Raw genomic sequence first — 22,311 nt, forward strand, 5'->3', positions numbered from 1 at the left:
TTAGTAGATTCTTGAGAAGCAGACTTGGCTGAAGGGATAATAGCAGAGGCATAGAAAATACAAAGGCCATGGGATACCTACGTGGCTCAGTTGATTGAGCATTCAACTCTTGATTTTGGCTCAGGCCATGATCCCAAGGTTATGGGATCAAGTCCTGCATCAGGCTCCACACTGAGCATGGAGCCTACTTAAGATTTTCTCTCTCTCTCCCTCTGCCTCTCAAAAATCAATACCTAAAATAAGCAATAAAAAAAAAGTCTTAAAATACAAAAGCCGTATCTTTTCCGTGCAACTCTTTTGCACTAGAGTTGGTGAAGGGAATAGGAGGGTTTTTTTTGCTTCAATAGAGTATTAACCCCCCCTAAATGTTTTTCAAGAGGTAAAAGAATGCAATAAAATCATTATGTTCTTAGAAATGATCACTGGAGGCAACAGAATTTGTTGATGTTAGCGAAGCTAGGATCCTGAGAAGTTAGCAAGAGAGAATTAGTATAAGGTAAAACTTAAACTACATGGTGCCGTTAGAAGTGCAAGGGAAATAAGATGTAAGTGACACGCTTTAGAGCTATTAGGGTGAGCTATGTCATGTAGTTTAAACATATGTCACTGTATTAATGGACTAGGTATAAGATACAATAGAAGGTTCAATTTAGAAACAGGAAAAATCTCAATGCTTACAAAGTCCAAATAGGCATGATCTTAAGAATCAGAGCTGCCAATGTCATGTGTCCTTAAGTGTCACCATGTGTAACTATGAATGTGAATGAGGACACTTAAATTCACATCTCTGAAAAATGCTGATCCTTAGGTAAGTGTACTCATTCATTTCACCAATGGATTATAAAAGTAAGAAGTCCTTTGGGGTGCATGGATGTCAGACACCTTGTGGAATCTTGCTTTTAACAGAAGAGCTTCAGAAGATTATAGTAATAATGTAAATAATATAGTAATAATTAAATAGTTTGGCTTTATCTTTGATAATGTAGGTAACCTATGTACCACATTACAAATACCACTTTACAGGAAGTAGTTATTATTCTTTAGTAAATTTAGGTAAAATTATAAGATTATTCAATATTTTATTTATTCCTAGTTATTTTTTTGTATTTCTTTTAAAATAGTAGTCAAATCTTGGCACACATTAATGCCTTATTTCCAAAAGCCCTTTTCTTATGGGAATTATGCATATTCCTTGAAAGATTTTCTGGGAATCAAAAATGTGAGATTTTATTTATTTATTTATTTTTGCTATATGGAAGAGCCTTTTTCATGTGGAATTATATGTACAATTAGGGTGTACAAAATATATTTTGATTCAAACCAAAATTAATAGTGGGCTAAATCAGGATTGAAGTAGAGCATAGTTTATAAATAAAATAATCCACAGTGAGATACAGTGATATTCAAACTAATTGGAGCAGTAGAGTCATAAATCTATCTTAAGTAACCTGCAGTTATACAATAATGGATGCATACCAGCTGATGAAGTTCAACTGGCTGGCCTTCTTGAACGTAGACTGACATAACTATGGGAAGTTAAAACCTGGACGGCAGTTTGCACCCATTAGCATGAGATTACGTTTTAAAATATATATGGGTTACAGGTATTACATATTATCATTTATGTTAACTGAAGTTTAAAATCTGGAGGATAAACTATACAGATCATGTCAAGGTAAAAATAGCACTTTTTAAAATCATATTTTGCTACTACTGTTTTGATGCATTTAATCATTGACCACTCAATCCACAATTCATTTCAATTTTAAATACCACGAATCTAGCAAGTGGAATTATATTGTTGACTCAGACAACTGAAATATGACAACTTACTGTGATTAAAAGTATAAACAACAGTGTTTAGAATTGTTCTAAACCTCTACAATATCATAGTGTCATGTGATCTGTTAATAAATTCCATAATACTACTCAATAATATTTACATATTATGTTTAAATATTATTAGACTTTCTTATGCTTTTCTATGTACTAATATGTACCTTTATGTACTAATATCCACGATCTGGACAAATAAAATCAGTGGTTGTCTCCCTTCCTCCTTATTGATTTGAGCCAAGCAATATGAAAGGAAATCTAGAACACAATTCATCAGACACATATTTATTTGCTACCTTATTACTAAGTAGAACAAATCTTTCATAATTAACTCCCATAAGAAAGATTCTGATGTACTTGTTTCCTCTAAAACCCAAGAACTGTAGATTAAATGATAAGAAAAAAACCAAACACAACAGAAATCCCAGATGACAAAATGTTTTCCTTAATAAAGTTTCTCACAAGGTTTTCCAGAGGTTCAAAAACAACTCTAAAGTTAAAGGCTGATGAATAGATTTTTTTTTTTACTTTGCACAAAAAGAAACAAAAAAAATGTGGAAGGGAAGGAAATTTTATCACCCTATAAAGCCTGGAGTTAGTATCTGTTTTAGGTTTGTTCAGTGTTAGTGAATGGACAAATACAGAATATACTGTGCATAGCACTTTCAGAATTTTAAGTTATTTTGCTTTTGCAGGATGGTCTCTTTTAAATCTCTATTGCCTATATGACAATAATGCTTTCTAGGCAAAAACAAAATAAACTTAAAGGTGGAATTTGGAGCTGGTTCAAATGTCTTTATAATAGTTTGAACATAATTCTATGGTATAAATGCTTCTAAATGTATGATATAAATGTGGCATATTTCCCAAAGATGCCAAAACAATGTCCCCAGGTCCTTTAGCTCTTTAAATACAAAACTCTGGAACTTTGACAGTCTTCTATTGGAAGGATCACTTTGGCTTCACCGTCTCTTGAATTCGGTGGGTTCTTCTGTCTGTTTTGATCAATAGAATATGGCAAAAGTGATGTTTTTGAATTCTGGGACTATATTTTAAAAATATCATGCTTATTCTTTTGAACTTGCACACATTTGAGTGAGGAAACTTAAACTAGCCTGTGTACAAAGCGCACGTGGAATAGCTAGGTGTGGTTGTTAAGGTTGACAGCTTACTGGAGGTTGCAGATTTCTGCACGTATATACTTTCAGACATGATTGAAGACACTTCCTGATGATTCCAGTGCCATAGTGATGAATCGTAGTGCAGAAACACATCACTCTGTCTAAATTCCTGACCAAACAATTCATAAGAAAAATCAAATGTCAATTTATACTGCTAAGTTGGGGTGGATTGTTACACATACTAGTAACTGGAGTGCTTTCATGTCAGTACATTGTATCTTAGATATGTCACCATTAACGGTGATGTTTCTTGATTCAAAACACAGGTTATCCAAAAATACCTGTGCTCTTGATATGGGTTGTCCGGACAATGTTAGTTGAAGGGAGCTTGCCTTTCACTCTCAACAGAGATCATGTACCTAACATCTGTTTCCCATATGTCCTGTGGCTTCCACATTCTGGTAGGGGGGCTTCAGTATCCCAGGGTCATCAAGACTTCCAGGATCTGGGCAACAGCTGATGACAGACATCTCTAGTGAATTACTGGTACCAGAATCTAGAAGAAGCTAGTACCAGTTTATCTAGTAGAATATTTCATGGATAAAGTCACTCTCATACTTGCACTAGTAGAAATATAATTATGAGAATACGGAATAGAGTTCATTTACTAAATCATGTACATACACTTACTGCCCAACAAATGACCTGAACCCTGACACTTCATGCAAATAATGGGAAAATTGGGAACCTGAATCTTTTACTTCTTAAACTGGCTCTGAGATTTTTTCTTTCCCCAAGTGAACCAGTTTCTTAACACATACTGTGTGACATTGTGGAATTTACCAAACGTGTTACTCTATATATAAGTAGTGACCTAGAATTAACTTATCTTGCATGACAATTAGGAAGTCAGTTATCAATTACAATTCAAGATACTTAAATTCAATATCACATTTTAAAATTTCTTAAATTACATGAGTATAAAGAAAAACTTTAAGACATCAGAGAGTTTAAAGTTTAATTTTTTGATGTTCTATCAATAAATTGATTATTTAGCGATCAATTAATCAGGTTTTCAGGAATTAATACATTGTTATATGTTGAATAATTAGGATTATGCAATATTCAATGCATCAAGCTCGCCTAACCCAATTGCAATTTGTTTTTCCAGATACTGCTCAAGTTTCAGAATATATTATCTGTTAGTAGTGATATAGTTTATAGTTCTTATTTGGCAATTTTTACTCCAGTATTTCTTATATTTATGTGCCTGTTTCCCAATGAAAAATTTACTTTTAAGCCAAAAAAAAGAAAAATCTCATGGCTCAGCTGTGTTACTTTCACTGAATTATGCATGTCCTGTGCATATAATGCTTTCTAAATTTTGCCACCCAGGCGCCCCTCTAAAACCAGTTTTTAAAAGGCAGTTCATAATATCTAAGTTGATCAAATCAACTCATTGTACAGCTTAAACTTACACTATATCTCAATAAACATGGACAAGTTAAAAAGCCCAATAGTATGCTTTTTCATAAGAGGTTTCAATTCTCAGTTAAATATTTATGGTAGTTAGCTGAAGAATGCTTAGCTTCCAGTTTTGTGGAAGGAAGAAATTCCTGAAGAATGTGTCCATGGATTAAGACCATGAGTGCCAAAAGTAGTAACACATATATAACCAGGCCAGATATCTATGCAGTGATAAAACTTCAAGTGATAATATATATTTTCAAACATACTAGCACTTATTGGTGTATATTAAAAGCTGAAGAATATTTCTACTGAGAGTTTTTGTGATGCTATCTCCAGTAGCCAGTCAAATGGAGCTGTCCACATATCAAGCAGATAAAAGCAAGTCCTTGATTAATATGCAGACTGTTTTTATCTGCACACTTATAAAAATAGGGCTATACTGACTTCATTCCTCTCAGCATATATGCCTATTTCTTTGTTTCTTTGATATTATAGTGGAGTTTGATGTCCATTATGGAGTCCAAACTCCATTCACTTAAGACATGTGTTTTGCAGACTTATTCTGGTTAATATCATTATATATTTATATGTTTTTCTTATATGTATTCCAGATACCCTTTGGCAGTTTGTAACTTGTCCTTTTTGCTGAACAGAATGATACTTGCTACAAGATTAAAATCATTTTAAATTAGAAAATAATGTAACTATCTCATAAGTCCCATTCATTTTCAACACTGAGTTATAAAAAGGCTCTGTTAGAGGTTGCTTAGGTTAACTAGTTTTCTTTTGACTGAGCCTGTTTTCAGAGACAGACATACTGAAATGCAGAAGCAGACCCACCAAATGAATGTCAAATAAGAGAAGAAAGAAATAGATAGGAAAATACACTATTTAATATCTACTGCACACATGATATTCTCATTGAATATCATGTCATTCTAACAATACCTTATTTTCTGAAAAATACTTATCTCAGGGGTTGCTTTGCTTTTACCAACCAAAGTAGAAAGGACTTGTTCATAAAATATCACAAGAAATAAATCCCTATATATAGTTTTGCCATTCTTAACAGGAGGGAGTGTCACTGCTCAGATATGTGAAAAAAAATTAAAGGAAGGAAACAACAGAAGTCTGAGGAAGCACTATGTTGAGTAAAACAATGAAAGGGAAAATGGTTTTCAGTACAAATGATATAAATGATGTCTGTTTTGTTGATGTCTGAATTCTAGCACGGTCAGCCTGCTAAGATTGTAAGTAAATTCAGTACTCTAATAGGTTATTAAGTAAAAATGTAAGGCTTATTTTGTGAGAAGATAATTATTGTTTTGAACCAAAGGGGCTAAAACATTTGATCATTCTTTCCATTCCCATTTTCCCTTGTTATATTTGCTGATCTGTATGTAGCTCAAAAATATGCTATAGTTGGGGCACCTGGGTGGCTCAACTGGTTAAGCATCCGACTTCGACTTGGGTCATGATCTAATGGTTTGTGGGTTTGAGCCCCACACTGGGCTTTGTGCGGACAGCTCGGCGCATGGATCCTGCTTCAGATTCTGTGTCTCCCTCTCTCTCTCTGGCCCTCCCCTCCTGCTCATGCTCTGTCTCTCTCTGTCTCTGTCTCACTCTCAAAAATAAACATTAATAAAAAATTTAAAAAATATGCTATAGTTATGGCACACTGAAATTTGAAGAAAAAAGAAATTTTGCATTCCAGGTAGGATGAGCCAGGAGTCTTTTTGTAAAGTTAGTGATGAAGATAAAATTCTGCCTTCATCTAGGCAACAGCCATTGTATCAGGTACCAGTAAAACCTTGGATTGCTAGTAACTTGTCCTGCAGGTGTTCCACAAGACAAGTAAACATTTCTAATAAATTTTAACTTGATAAATGAGCGATGTCTTGCAATATATGTAGTAGGTGATGCCAAATGTCACATGATCACAGCTGAGCCAATGATTCTTACTCTCTTTCTCTCTGGCTGTGGGATTGTAGATGATCATCTTCCATGTTCAGATGCTCAGTCTCAGGCTGTGGTGTTTGGCAGAAATCAGTGATTTTTCAGAATGTTGGAAGGTGCCCACAACTGGCATTAGTGTGTTTTTTTGTCACTTCAAAGCACCTGTGGACAGTCTTTTGTTTTTCCATACAAGAGGAAGCTTAGGAATGCTTTGCTTCATTCTAGATCATTGGATAGGTTCCTGGATACATTGTATGAAAAGAAAAAGTTTCCACTAAGCCAATAGACAGCAGTGATTCCATTAGTGATGGTGAAAGTTGTCCTACACAATACCCCTCCTCTCTTGTCTCCCTCATACCAGCCACATAGATTTTCAAAGGTAAGTGTTGGTTAATTAATTTTTTATATTTTAAATTACAATATTGTAGTCATTTTTATATGGATATTTTTGGGTTGTGAAATGAATCATCTGAGTTTCCATTATTTCTATGGGGAAATTTGCTTTGATACACAAATGCTTTGGATTACAAGCATGTTTCCGGAAGGAATTATGCTCGTAAACCAATGTTTTACTGTAATCAAATCTGATACTTTACAAGTTGAAAATAGTCTGTGGTTCTTAACTTAAATTGTATAAACATAATATTAATCCTGAGGAAGGCAATGGCTAATTTTCATAGTAGTGAAACAGGCATGCAACAAATAGTTGATTGTCGGCTACAGTTTTTAAAGTTGTCATAAGTCAGAAATTACCTTATTTTTTCTTTCCAATTTTATTTAAATTCCAGTTAGTTAATATACAATGTAATATTAGTTTCAGTGTAGGATTTAGTGATTCATCACTTACGTACAACACCCAGTGCTCATCACAACAAGCGTCCTCCTTAATACCCAACACCTATTTAACTTATCCACTTGCCCACCTCCCTCTGGAAATCATCAGTTTGTTCTCTATAGTTATGAGCCTGTTTCTTGGTTTATCTCTCTCTCTCTCTCTCAACCTACTATGTTCATTCGCTTTGTTTCTTAAATTCTATACACAAGTGAAATCATATGGTATTTGTCTTACTCTGATGTATTTCACTTAGCTTTATACTCTCTAGCTCCATTCACTTTGCTGCAGATGGCAAGATTTCTTTTTTTTTATGGCTGAGTAATATTCCTCTGTGTGTGTGTGTGTGTGTGTGTGTGTGTGTGTGTGTGTACAGTGTGTATGTATGAGAATCACTTCGTTATCCATTTATCAGTCAGTAGACTTTGGGCTCTTTACGTAATTTGGCATTGTTGACAATGCTACTATAAACTTCAGGGTGCATGTATTCCTTCAAATTAGTATTTTTGTATCCTTTGGGTAAATACCTAGTAGTGCAATTGCTGGATGATAAGGTAGTTTCCTTTTTAATTTTTTGAGGAACCTCCACATTGTTTTTCAGAGTGGCTACACCAGTTTGCATTCCCACATACAGTGTAAGAGTGTTCCCCTTTCTTTACATCTTGGCTAATACCTATTCTCTCTTCTGTTGTTAAGTTTAGCCATTCTTACTAATTCTGATGTCTCATTGTAGTTTTGTTTTGTATTTCCCTGGTGATGAGTAATGTTGAGTACCTTGCTTTTTGCTGTAGAAAAAGTATTGTGTAAAATTCAAAGAATAATTGATTATTAAACATTAAAAAATTTAAAAAGAAATGTCATAAGACATCTTTGAAAAGATGAACTTCTAGAATCTTGATAACTCAAAGTATTTTACATGTTATATATAAATAAGTTAAGTATTTTTATGTATATAAACTTATAATATCTATTATATATATATATTTGCATAAGAATACAGAGCTCAAGATCTGATATGAAAAGATCATTAACTTTTAGTACGAGATGGCAGATAAAGTTACCAGATAGGATAGAGAAGGGAAAGCTACAATTTACAGTCTGAAGTTCTGCCTTTACTCTTCTCTGGACATCTACTGTCAAGAAGAATGATTTGCAGTTCCTCTGGAAATAATGTTAGGGTGTTTCTCTAATTACCAAAAAGCTAATTAAAAGACAAATTATTGGAAAAGCTTTAACTGTAACTCACCTGTCAGACCACAATTTATCTGTACCATATAGACAAGATTCTGGAGAATTCATATAATCTTAACCATTAAGATAAACATGAAGAATATAGCCAAGCTTGATAGATTTGAAGGTGGTAAAAGATACCAGTGAAGGGCAGTCACCATTTGTCATTCCACATAGGAACTGCTATGTCTCTCCCACTAAAATTAAATATATAAAATTTATCAGAGGAAATTCACAGCTCTGATACTAGACTTATAGGAAATGGAGTTGTCCTTTAATATCATTATCTCTTACTCTTTTGCTATTTACTTCCTTTAACTTACACAATTACTTCTTATTTTTTATTTTATTTTATACTCTATCTGTTGAATCTCTCCAGTAGTCAATTTCGATTTTACTCTCTTCTACGTGTTTCAGTACAAGCAAGAACATTTCAGTTTCCCCTGTCCTCACAATATAGCTTCATGACAGCTCTCAGTTATATCGATATTTATTATTTGTTCTAAGTTTAAACACTGTTTATTGGCAACTGAAGTAATATCACTTTCATTTTCTTGTACATTCCCCTATATGGTCATATACATATACCTATATTTTTTCACTAATTTAACCCCTAGTTCTATGATAGATGTTTGAAATATTTATGAAATGGTCTATACTAGGTTTTCAACTTTTTTGGTCTCTCCTAGATTTCTTTGTCTTTCTGTTATTGTCTGCATAAGTTGATCTCTATTTATTTCTCCAAGACATTCTTACATTTTCTTGAGCTTTTTTTTTTCATTTCTTTTCCAGAATGTATTTCCTTCATTTCTTTTCCAAAATGTATTTGATATAAACATATCATATCTTTATCTTTGTTTTTTCTTCCTATTTTTGTATAGCACATAAGTACATGAAAAACAAAGATTTTGAGAACATTCAGATGTAAAGGTAAAAGGTTACAAATGAGTGAGCATAAAGAGAAGTAAAAATTTTCACACTGTGGAATTTCTATAACCAATTTTGATTGACAGCATTTTAATTAGAGGAACATTGGCAAATTGTTCTAAATGATTTTACCTACAAAATCAACTTCTCCCTCTCTTTAATAAGAAATAAGTCATCCTCTGTTTATAGTTTAAACCTAGTTTAAATTTTCCTAGAGGCTTTAAAACAGATGGCAGTATCTGCTTAAAGCTGTTATGGTTTATTAAAGTAAAAAAGTAACTTACCACTGAAATTTTAATTCAGTTGATATCAATCCTTCATATATCCACCCGCAAAAATGCTTGAAAGTTATTTGTATGCCATGAAAATGTAAATAACATAGAAGTATGAAAAGGAAGCTAGATAAAAGCTGGTAATGCATACTTTCTCTAACAAGACCAAAAGTTGTTGATTCTATTTGATTTGCTATTATAGGTATATTTCCTCCCATAGTTTGAAAAATTCTTTCTAGTAATTTCCTATTTTTTTCTTTTTTTCTTTTTCTTTAAAATAAAAGTGCTTGCCATTAGTCCCTTGTGTTGTTCTCTGACTTACCTTTAGCATGTACATCAGAAGGCACTATTGACACTACTAGCTGGTTCACCTGTAGGCTTATGTATATATTTTATGCTCTGCATACTAAAGTCTAGAGAAAGAAAAGCAAGTATTCATTAGTCCACTTTACTTTTTTATTAGTTATATGTGGTTGTTAATGTTATATATTGACTTGACTGGACCACAGCATCCAGACATTTGGCCAAATACAGTCTGGTTGTTGCTGTGAAGACATTTTTTATATGAGATTAGCATTTAAATCTGCCAGTTTTGAGTAAAGCAGATTACCTTCCATAATGTGAGTGGGCCTCATCCAGTCAGTTGAAAGTCTTAACAGAAAGCAGACACAGAGCCCCTAAGGAAGAGAGAATTCTGTCTCCAGATTGCCCTTGGAATCAAGCTACAACATCAACCTTTCCCAGCATCTCTCGCTTGCCAGCCCACCTGGTTGAGTTTGGACTTGTTAGCCTTTACAATGGTGTTAGCCAATTCCTTAAATAAATTTTTCTCTCTGTACGTATACATATCCTGAAGGTTCTGTTTCTCTGGAGAACTCTGAATAATATAGTACAGTAAGAGTCCACTGCCAGCCTAACATCAAAATTTAAAGATGTAGGAAAAGTTTTCTAAGGAAGAGGAAGTGTTGGTGTCACAGTTTAAACTTAGGTCTGTTTTCAACATTGTCTCTGAAGGATAGTTACTCACATAATACTACGTTTGAAGAGGATTCAGTTCTTTTCCTCCTGGCTTCTAAGTTAGTTTTATTGTGTGTGTGTGTTTTTTTTTTATAGTTACCATGAATGAATTGCAATGCCCTATCAAAAGTATTGCCTTTATACAGTAACAGAAATAGCTAGAGTAAATATCCCTTCACTTATTTAAGTGGTTCAAAGTAAAAGAATTTAGAGTCATTGCATTTCCATGCTCTTTTCCCGTTCACTGCACTGACAGAAAGTGGGAGGTGGGAGGCCCTGTGAACTAGGCCTCAGAGCTAAGTTGCTAATATGGAAGTGGATTCAGTTATACTTAGTATCCCACAATTATGCTAATTTAATTCACTTTCCCATATTTTAAATGTACCATCCTAGTCTCTATAATTCTTTACTGAATCACCAAAAGATTATGGATATTTAATAGACTGTAAAGGCAACTCAAACTCTATAAAAAGTTTAAAGTTTAAAAATAGTAAAATTTTGATTTATTTTGATTTTTAAAAAACATAATTGTTTTGGGGTACTTGGGTGGCTCAATCAGTTAAGTGTCTGTCTGTGACTCAGGTCATGATATTGTTGTTTTTGGATTCAAGCCCTGCGTCAGGCTCTGGACTGACAGCTTGGAGCCTGAAGCCTGCTTCAGATTCTGTGTCTTGTCTGTCTCTCTTGCCCTTCCCCTGCTCATGCTATGGCTCCCTCTCTCTCAAAAGTAAATGAACCTTAAAAATTTTTTAAAAACTGAAATACAGGGGCGCCTGGGTGGCTTAGTCGGTTAAGCGTCCGGCTTTTGCTTAGGTCATGATCTCATGGTTCGTGGGTTCGAGCCCCGCGTTGGGCTCTGTGCTGACTGCCAGCTCAGAGCCTGGAGCCTGTTTCATACTCTATCTCCCTCTCTCTCTGACCCTCCCCTGCTCACGCTGTCTCTCTCTCTCTCTCTCCTAGAAATAAAAAATAAAAAAATATTTAAAAAAAGAATAAAAATTGAAATACATAATTGTTTTTTATATGATAATGTTAAATCAAATTCACAAACTACAGTGGAATATTTTGGAGAAAATATGATTGCTGAACCATTCTTTCTCTTTGCCTCCCCACAAAATCTTTCAGTTTTTCACTACTCCTCTCTAGATTCAATTTCCCATGGCACAAAAATTTAATTTTCTTTTTCTGAATATTTCTAAGACCTCCCTAAACACTCATTTCCTAAACTCAGACTGCTGTTGCCTTAACCACAATTATCTCCCACAACCCACTCTGCCTCTCAAGCATGTTTTATAAAATGAAGGAGCCACAGAGGGATTATTTTTGTGGACTTCAGAACCATAGTGGACACTCTTGTGTATAAGTTGAAGTGTATTTCTTCACAGGATGTGGAGAGAATGGTGTCCATGTGCCTTCTAACTCTTCTGCTGATGAGTAAAAGCCTGATGCTTTCATATACTTCTTGATGGTATTCATAGGCAACACACAGTGACTTCTCACATTAAGTGGATTTCTATGTCATTGTATGACTGAAGGAATTGAAGGCTCCCCCCATGATGATGGAATATTTGTTCAGAAAAGCCAATAATGAGATGGATACACATTGTCAGTGAGTGATTAATACTCTTGAGAGGACATGTTAGTGAGAGATAACAGTTTTTGTGGTTAGGTGTCTGAATTATATACAGACTACAGGTTGCCTTGAGCAGATACAGAGATCGCAGATCCAAGCGCCACAAAGCTCAAGATTAGGCAGGTCATTTTTCAACAAGGTGATGGTGAAGTTCATGATCACCGAAGCCTGAAAATCTGGTTTGAGTGGTAACTGGAAAGAAACAGACTGAGTATGGGGCGCCTGGGTGGCTTAGTCTGTTAAGCTTCCGACTTTCGCTTAGGTCATGATCTCGCGGTTCGTGGGATCGAGCCCCGCGTCCGGCTCTGTGCTGACTGCCAGCTAGAGCCTGGAGCCTATTTCAGAGTCTGTATCTCCCTCTCTCTCTGACCCTCCCCTGCTCACACTGTCTCTCTCTCTCTCCTAGAAATAAATAAAAAAAATTAAAAAAAAAAAAGAGACTGAGTATTGATAATGATTGGTCTAATTAATCAAATGGGAGGATAAAGGGAGGAGACATACCATCATTTGTTATTTTTCTTTATTTTTATTTTAGCCATTCCAGTGAATGTGAAATGACATCTCATTGTGGTTGTGATTTGCATTTGCTTAATGACCAGTGATGTTGAACATCTTTTTCATGTACTTGTTGATTTTTTGTATTTCTTTTTTGAGAAATGTCTATCCATCTCTTTTGCACATTTTTAATTTGGATTGTCTTTTTGTTGATTGGCAATACTTTATATCTTCCTTATGTTACACTTTTACCAGATAAATAATTTGTAAATATTTCCTCATTATGTAGGTTGTCTTTTCCGTTTCTTGATAATATTCTTTGATGCATAAATATTTGAAAATTTTATATAGTCCAACTTGTCTCTGACTTCTTTTTTCTTTTCTTTTTTTAAATGTCGGTATCACCTCTAATAATCCACCTTCAAATAAGAGGCCATGAAGATTTACCTCTGCGTATTCATTAAGATTTATACTTTTATAACTTATATTTAGGCAATTAATCAGTTTTGAGTTAATCTTTGTATATGCATTTAGATTTAGGTAGGGGTCCAATTTCATTATTTTGCATATAGTTATCAAGTCTTGGCACTATTTATTTAAAAGCCTATTCTTTCCCAATGAATGGTCTTGGTACCCTTGGAAATATTCAATTGACTGTGTGGATGTTTAGCTTACCTCTGCATTCTGGAATTGAGCCTCAAGGCTGCAATATCAATTTCTACCTGATTTCCAGCCTGCCAGCATACCCTGCACATGTTTCTCCCCTACAGTCTTGTGAAAATTTCTATTAGATCTCTATGTATAGATAGGTATTATATATCAATAACCATGTCTATAACATCTTCTATATCTTATATATGTATTTTTTCTGGATAACCTTGACTGATATATCTTGTATTTGTTGAGTCACTTCTCTCTACTTTCTGCTTTCAAGATACTCTCTTGGCTTTGGCTGTCAACAGGAAGTTTCAAGCCTTCATTACTTCAGATGTCCTGCCCAACCCTCCTTCTCTGTCTTCTCCTTCTGAAACTTACATAATGTGTATTTGGTACCTTTGATGGTGTCCCATAGGTCCCAGCTCTGGTCATTTTTCTTAATTATTTTTCTTTTGTATTTTTTTGTTTTTTAATTTTTTGTTTTTGTTGATAAGTGAACATATTGGAAATGGTAATGTTGGAAATCAGATACTCTCTGTCTCTAATGTTTGCTATTGTTCTGTTGAGAGCTACAGTCATCCAGCTCTTCTTTGTTTAGTGACCTTTCCACATTATTATTAATTATTATTATTTTATTATTTTGCAGTGACTGTATTCCTTGTTGTGTGTGGTCACTCACATCTCTGTTTCATGAACTTGTCAGTTAGTCAGTGACTTCAGAGATGTTCTTAAATGTGCTAAACAAAACATTGTTCTACGTTTTAACATTATTTTGAAAAATGCCTTCCAAGAAGTTACTTTAACCCAGTGTGGTTGAAATGATGTGTAGCCTGTGTGCTAGCAAACATTCACACTGGTCAAAACACACGCCGAAATTTTTGGAGGACAAAATCTTTATGTTTACTGTGACACCAGCAAACCACATCAGAAATGCAAACTACCATCCGAAGACTGTCTACAGTAGGCTGAGAATCAGGGAAAGTAGCTGCTATGTGAAATATCAAAATTCAAAATATACCAGTTTCTTTCTCCAATAAGCACTCCCCTGGACACCACAAGCATTCGACTAGACAAAAAAGTTCTGAAATACTTTATTCTGACAGTTCTTGTTAGTGTACCAGTTATTTCAGTGGAGGAACCAATTTTTAGAGCTCCATATTCCATCAACTTCAAGGACATCACCCCAATGTTTGTATTTTATATGTTATAAATTATGACATTACTATATATACAGTATTTATGTTTTCTTCCATATAAATCATTAATATCTGAAATCATTATAGAGCTGTTTCCTAGTGTAATTTTTGTGGATTTTAATTTGTATCTGACTTTTTCTATTTTTGCTTATGTCCATGATTTACACATACTTCCTCCCTGTTCCTGGTTTGTTATTTCACATCTCTTAACAGCTCTCCATATATAACCTATTAGAATTATGAGTTTTCTTGCTTTATGGGAAATTAGCTTTATTTTCTGTTTTTTCCTTCATTCTTTATCAGTGTATTTTAGCTTGAGGGACTGGGCAGACACATCAGTTCACTTCTATTTTAATTGAAATCCCTAGCCACAGAAACATTATTTTTAGGAGCTAAAAATGCAATAAATTTAAATTTAATACAATCTTTTGTGCTTTAAAATATATGGAAATCATCATCTATTCATAGTGATAGTAATTTATCAAGTAGATATTACTTTTTCTACACACATATCAAAACCCAGGTAAGCATACATAACTTATTATGATAATGTCCTTCAGATATGCACTTTAAAGAGGAATTACATTTTCAAATGTTTCATTATGAGATATAGCTATACAAATTATATTGTAACATTTTCATTACTCATATATATTTACTTTTTTCTAGTAGACAGGACCTATGGAAATTCTCAGACTTAATAAAAACACAACTTTATAATAAATACCACAAGGCTTTTCTATGGGTACTCCTAATTTAACTGCTGAATTTATGTTAATATTAATTCATGTCTCTTAGAAGATCAGAGAAAATATTTTCTTCAATTTTTTCTACTCAACTAGTCCAAAAGTGATATTGAACAAATTTTTATATCTCAATACCTTGAGGTTAGCATTTCTTGAATTTATATGCTACCATAAATAGATTTTTTAAAACTTAAATTATGAATGCTACAATTCTACATCTTAATCTTTCTTCTTTTCCAGTTCTAAATCATCATGGCTTATATAGATATTTGGTCCTTAAGACTGTAAAACATAATCCAAAACAAATTTAAAATGTCTTGGATACATGTACTATATAGCTAGAAGATTTTGTAAAGATAAGAAAAAGAAAAACTTTATTTTCTTTAGGAATTCAATCAAAATCTGTAAAATTGAACATAATGTTAAAATGCTTTGATTACTTGGGGAGATTTATGAGTTCCTGCTTCTTTTATTACCATAATTTGTTGATTTTAGATAAAGCATTGGTAAATTACTCATAATGTGCTCGAGCATCTTTGGAAAAATAAATGTTGAGATTATAACCCAAATTTTAAAATAATTTAACTGTTATAAATAGGGACAATATATTTTTAGAGTAGATTCTAAAAGTATTAGATAAGGTCTTTGTGAATTTACAGAAAAATACATTTTCAGCACATAATCAAATGCAGTTTCTAAAGAAGAGTTTTGCTAAAGGTCTTTCTGAAATTATTCTGCAATAGTGAACTCCCCTTGTGGTATCAGTAAGTGATGTTCCTCACCCCCTAAAAACAGGCAATGAGTAAGATCAATTCCTTTTTCAATTCAGAGGGTTTAGAGTATCAGTGGAATTATTAATGACAGTTTTTTATTTATTCAGCAAATATATATCTCTGTGAAAAAAAGATGAATATCTCTTATGGGAATTAAAAGACATACCATTTTTTTAATAACATACTGCATATTGTCCATTTTTCAAGGGCATAAAATTAGGTTTGCTGCATCATAATCCAAAAAACGTAGCAATTTTCTCATTTACATGAGACACATTATTACCATCAGCCATAAGCCTTATATATGCCTTTTTTTCTAATATCTGAATTTTCTTTTATCTAGTTTTTTACCATTTACAGTTTTAGAAAATATATCCAATAAACCCATAGATATAAGGCCAAGTAATATTTGAAAAGGGAGCCGAAAGTAGTAATTAAAGAAAATACAGTCTCTTCAATAAATGGTACTAGTGAAATTGTATATTCACATGTAAAAGAGTGAAACAAGGGCACTTGGGTGGCTCAGTCAGTTAAGCATCCAACTCTTGATTTCAACTTAGGACATGATCCCAGGGTCATGGAATTGATCCCTTCATCAGGGTACATGCTTAACATAGAGCCTGCTTAAAGTCTTTCTCTGTCTCTGCCCACTTCCCATGCTCATGCTTTCTTTTCCTCTCTGTCTTAAAAAAAAAAAAAATGAATGAAATTGGACATTTGACACCTATCTTACACCACTCATAAAAATTAGCTAAAAATGGATTAAAGGCATAACTGTAAGGCCTGAAACCATGAAACTTGAAGAAGAAAATATAGCACAAAATCTTTTTGACATAGGTCTTGGCAATTATTTTTTGGATATAAAACCCAAGGCAAAAATAGCAAAATGTAAAGTCAAGGATTAAAAAAAATAACTTCTTGCATAGCAAAAGAATAATCAACAGTGAGACATCTATAAGAAAATCCTATATCTGGTAAAGGGTTAATATCCAAAACATATAAAGAACTTATACAATTTTATAGCAAAAGCAAATAAAAACAAAATAATACAATTTAAAAAAGGGACAAAGGACCATAGACATTTTTCTAAAGAGGATATTTAAATGGCTAACAGGTACATGAAAATGTGCTTAACATCACTGATAATTAGGACTGCAAATCCTAACTCCTATAAGATACCACTGAACACCTCTTAGAATGATTACCATCGAAAAGACAGGAGATAACACATGCTGGTGAGGATGTGAAGAAAAGGGAAGCCTTGAGCACTCTTGGTGGGAATGGAAATTAGTGCTGCCACTGTGGAAAACAAAATGGAGAGTGTTCAAAAAATTAAAAATAGAAATACCGTATGATTCAGCGATTTCACTTTTTGTTATTTATACAAATAGAATGTAATCACTATGTTGAAGAAATTTTTTCACACCCATGTTCACTGAAGCATTGTTAACAATAGGCCAGACATGGAAACAATCTAAGTGTGTATCAACAGAATAATGGATAAGGCAATGTACTATTTATCTGTCATCTATCTATCTATCTGTCCATCCATCCATACTATCTATTTATTTATCATATCAATCTATCTATCATATCTGTCTGTCTATTTATCACAACATCTATAGGGATGTATAAAAATGCTATTAAGCCATAAAAAAGGGGGAAATCTTGCCCTTTGGGAAAACACAGGTGGATCTTGAGGGAATTATGTAAGTGAGACAAATATTGTATGATTTCACTCACATGTGGAATCTAAAATGAAACCAAACTCATGGGGAAAAAAAGCAAACAGATTTGTTGTTGCCGAGGGTGGGAGTGTTGAAAGAATTGGGTGAAAATTGTCAAAAAGTACAAACTTTCAGTTACAATATCTATAATACTGGGATGCAGTGTACAATGCGATGATTATAGATTAACAATGCTGTGTGGTATATTTGAAAGTTGTTAGTAAAAGAGTAAATCCTAAAACTCTATCACAAGGAAAAACAAATTTGCAACTATGTGAAGTAATTGATGTTGACTAAACTTACTGTAATTATTTTGCAATATATACCCATGTCAGGTCATTATACTGTGTACATTAAACTTATACAGTGTTATATGTCAATTATATCTTAATAAACTGGAACAAAAGAAAGGAAAATCAAGAAGGGAAGAATTTAAAAACATGTAAGTATACCAGCATGGTAACAATGCAAAGGTAAACTTAAAGGTAAATATAGCTTCATTTTCATATTTATGTATTATATTATGGACTTGCTTTTAAAATTACCATGGAAAGTTGATCAACAAATGTTAATATATTCTTTAATTTTGTCAATGTTGATCAAGTAATTTGTTGAAGTATTCCTCTCCACCACCACTGCTCCGTTTAAAATCCGTCACCAGGGGCACCTGCCTGGCTCAGCCAATAGAGCATTTGACTCTTGATCTCAGTTTTGTGAGTTCAAGCCAGACATTGGTGTGGAGTGTTCACTAAAGAAGAAAGGAAAGAAGGAAGGAAGGAGAAGAGGAAGAGGAGAAAAAGAAAAAGAAAGGAGAAAGAAAGAAAGAAGAAATCAATTACTAGCTATGAGTACAGTCTAAGCTAATAAATTAGACATAAAATCTTCCACAACTGACTGTAGTGTCCTTTTTCAGTTTCATTTCCTACTCAGTACCCATCTCCCAAATACCCATCTCCCAAAAAGAACTAAGTATTTCTTGTTTCTAAGAATAAGCTAGTTAATCACTTCATTTAGGCAGACTTTTCTTTTTGTTTTTGTTTTTTTTAAATATTTTTTATTTATTTCTAGGAGAGAGAGAGACAGCGTGAACAGGGGAGGGTCAGAGAGAGAGGGAGTCACAGACTGAAACAGGCTCCAGGCTCTGAGCTGGCAGTCAGCACAGAGCCCGATGCGGGGCTCGAACCCACGAACCGCGAGATCATGACCTAAGCGAAAGTCGGACACTTAACCGACTAAGCCATCCAGGCGCCCCTGTTTTGTTTTAAAGTTTTTATTTATTTATTTGAGAGAGACAGCACAAGCGGGGAAGGGACAGAGAGAGAGAGAGAGAGAGAGGGAGAGAGAATCCCAACCAGTCTCCACGCTGGCAGCATAAACAATGAGATCTTGATGTGAGCAGAAACTGAGTAGGACGAAGTGCCCTTCTTTCTTTTTTAAATATTTACTTAATATTTATTAAGAGGGAGAGAAAGAGAGCATGCATGCTCAATCTCCGGCAGGGACAGAGAAAGAGAGAGAGAATTACAAGCAGGCTGTGCACTATCAGTATAGACTCTGACACAGGGCTTGAACCCATGAACTGTGAGATCATGGCCTGAGCTGAAATCAAGAGTCAGACACTTAACTGACTGAACCACCCAGGTGTCCCCAGGCACACTTTTCTAACAATAATTAATATTAAGAAAGAGAGAGGAATATATAACTAGTCTTGGATATTACCATGACATTTCTCAGGCTATACTGCACATCAATCTTCTCTTTCTGTGTTTGTTGTGATTTCTATAGTAAGAAGTTCATTTCATAGAAAGATAATACATTCTTATTTTATTATCACCATCATTATTGCTATTATGGTAAGCCATCACCTGCATCCTCGCAATCAGTCCCTGAAAAATAGTAAATAAATCATTAAATATTAAGATAGGGTCAATGAATACATGCAGTTGTTATAAAAACAGTGTCAGCATCAGTAAAACAAAAACAACCAAAAACATATGTTGTCAAAGTCTAATTGTATTAGTGAGCATACACATTTGTTTACTTGTTCATCCACTTTCTCCTTCATGTATAGGCAAATATTCAGTAAATGCTTTAAAAGTATCAGGAACTGGATACAGAAATGCTGATGCATAGGAGCACATGTACCCCAATGTTCATAGCAGCACTNCAGGAACTATGTTTAATGAAAGAAAAACAAACACAGTTGATAACTCCAGGGAGTAATCTTGGTGAGGAGGATGGACCTCCATTCTGACGAGTTCCATAGCTCCACTTTGGTTCGGACATATTTCTCACAACCCTCCTATCTATACTGGATGTTTGCCAAGACTTCATGGGGAAAACAAAGTACATTGTGATAAAGTACAAGAGTCAAGTAGCTTCCAAAGCCTTGAAGGAGATAATTAAGTAGAAAAATCAACCAAAATTAATTGAGGGATCAGAAAGTGCAAGAACACCTGCAAAAGAATTTTGATAGCCAAACCAGTGTGATTCTGTTTAGTTCATTAGCTGTAATTGTGCACGTGTGCGTGCGCTAGAGGGCGCGCGCGCACACACACACACACATAATTCCACTTATTTTCATAAAACAATATACTGTTTTCTTTCTGATTTGTTTTGGCAATTAAAAAAAATAATATACAGGGGCGCCTGAGTGGCTTAGTCGGTTGAGCGTCCGACTTTCGCTTAGGTCATGATCTCGCGGTTCGTGGGTTCGAGCCCTGCATCGGACTCTGTGCTGACTGCCAGCTCAGAGCCTGGAGCCTGTTTCAGCCTGTGACTCCCTCTCTCTCTGACCCTCCCCTGCTCACGCTGTCTCTCTCTCTCTCTCCTAGAAATAAATAAAAAATATTAAAAAAAAATATACAGTGGGATTATTCAAAATAGAACCATACAGAAACCTTCATAGAGACATGCTAAAATCCATAGTTTAAAATGTTATTTCAAATAACTTCATTAACACAATTATCTGAAGAAAGATCAAATAGTTGTATTAAATTTACCTCTTGGAGATTAAGATACTGTATGAACATAATTCTTTCAAAATAACTGCTAATTATTGCTTGCTGCTTTTTTAACTTGATATTATCTTAATGTTTGGGGGACACAAAGTTACTTTTGTAGTTTTTTAGAGCTTTTTTCTATTTTAGCAATGTTTGATAAGTAATCTAAACATGTACACTAAGAATGATAACTATCTTCAATATATTAACCTATAGTTAAAGTGTCCTTTCTGTTATCATTATACAGATATGATAGTATATCTGCAATTTCATTACTTTGAAATACATATATTTTGCCTCTGGACTATATTTTTCAGTTTTGAAATTGAGCTTTAGAATGAGTTTTGTAATATTTTTTTTTTCTGCAGTGATATAAAATACGTATAATATAATGATAAGGTACATGTCAAATATCTCCTACATGATATAAATTATACATCTTTTGAATTTCTTGGGTTAAGATAGTGTTGACTTTTCTAGAAGTACTAAAAATATCCTGTATTTAACTACTTCAAAATAAGAAGAGCTAGAATTAATTTGAATGATAATTGTTGGATTTAGTTAACTCTGTGTGGCTAGATTCGAAGTTTTGAAGTAATATATTAATATCTGGAAAACAATTTTCCATAAAGATATTATTTAGTTTTATTTCCTTTGTATCTTAACTGACTCTGATGAAAAGAGTGTCCTTTTTTGCACAGTGACAAAGATACGTTTCTCAAAATTGGTGTCATTTAAGTCATAATAGTCTTCTTGTACTATTTTTGGGATTGATTTTCCCTGGAAAACATAAAATGCAGTTTAACACAGGGCCTAAGTATTTCAGAATATAACACCTTCCCTATAAAGCGCAAAAATTGTAATTGGAGGCTGAGCAACTTGTAGATACTCATTAAATGTTTTTGAAATGAATGTGTGTGTCTTAAAAACTTTTGCACTTCTTAATATAGAAACAGAAGTTATACTAAGCTATGAGAAAGGACAGATTTTTTTTCTTCCAGAAAATCCCAACACATCTACAAAATCTCTTTCACTTGCATTTTAAAAGATATTTTACTCATAATTTCAACCAGATTGAGAAAATCATTTCATAAAATTTCTGATACAAAAAGTTTATTTACTGTTTTGTTCTCTTTTTACATTTGTTATTTTTAAAAAACATTTAAATGTTTATTTATTTTTGAGAGAGACAAAGACAAAGCATGAGTGGGGCAGGGGCAGATAGAGAGGGAGACACAGAATCCAAAGCAGGTTCCAGGCTCTGAGCTGTCAGCATAGAGCCCAACATGAGGCTCAAAGTCACAAACTGTGAGATCATGACCTGAGCCGAAGTTGGACGCTTAACAGACTCAGCCTCCCAGGCACCCTACTCTTATGATGATTTTTGATCACAAAAGTTGTTAATTTTAATATAACTCAAT

The 22,311-nt window shown here is 33.9% G+C and overlaps 1 protein-coding gene across 2 annotated transcripts in view; it reads left to right on the forward strand.

The window, feature by feature from the left end:
• LOC144216064 (uncharacterized) overlaps positions 1-22,311 on the forward strand; it is a 224,854-nt gene that overhangs the window by 22,152 nt on the left and 180,391 nt on the right. For both annotated transcript variants that reach the window (XM_077745334.1, XM_077745335.1), the window contains exon 2: positions 6,609-6,762. In XM_077745334.1, the coding sequence (XP_077601460.1) occupies positions 6,691-6,762 (72 nt within the window). In that variant the 5' untranslated portion in view covers positions 6,609-6,690. The remainder of the gene's footprint in view (positions 1-6,608; positions 6,763-22,311) is intronic.

The sequence above is a fragment of the Crocuta crocuta genome, unplaced genomic scaffold, assembly GCF_008692635.1.
Source record: "Crocuta crocuta isolate KB4526 unplaced genomic scaffold, BGI_CrCroc_1.0 scaffold439, whole genome shotgun sequence".
Lineage (NCBI taxonomy): Eukaryota > Metazoa > Chordata > Mammalia > Carnivora > Hyaenidae > Crocuta > Crocuta crocuta.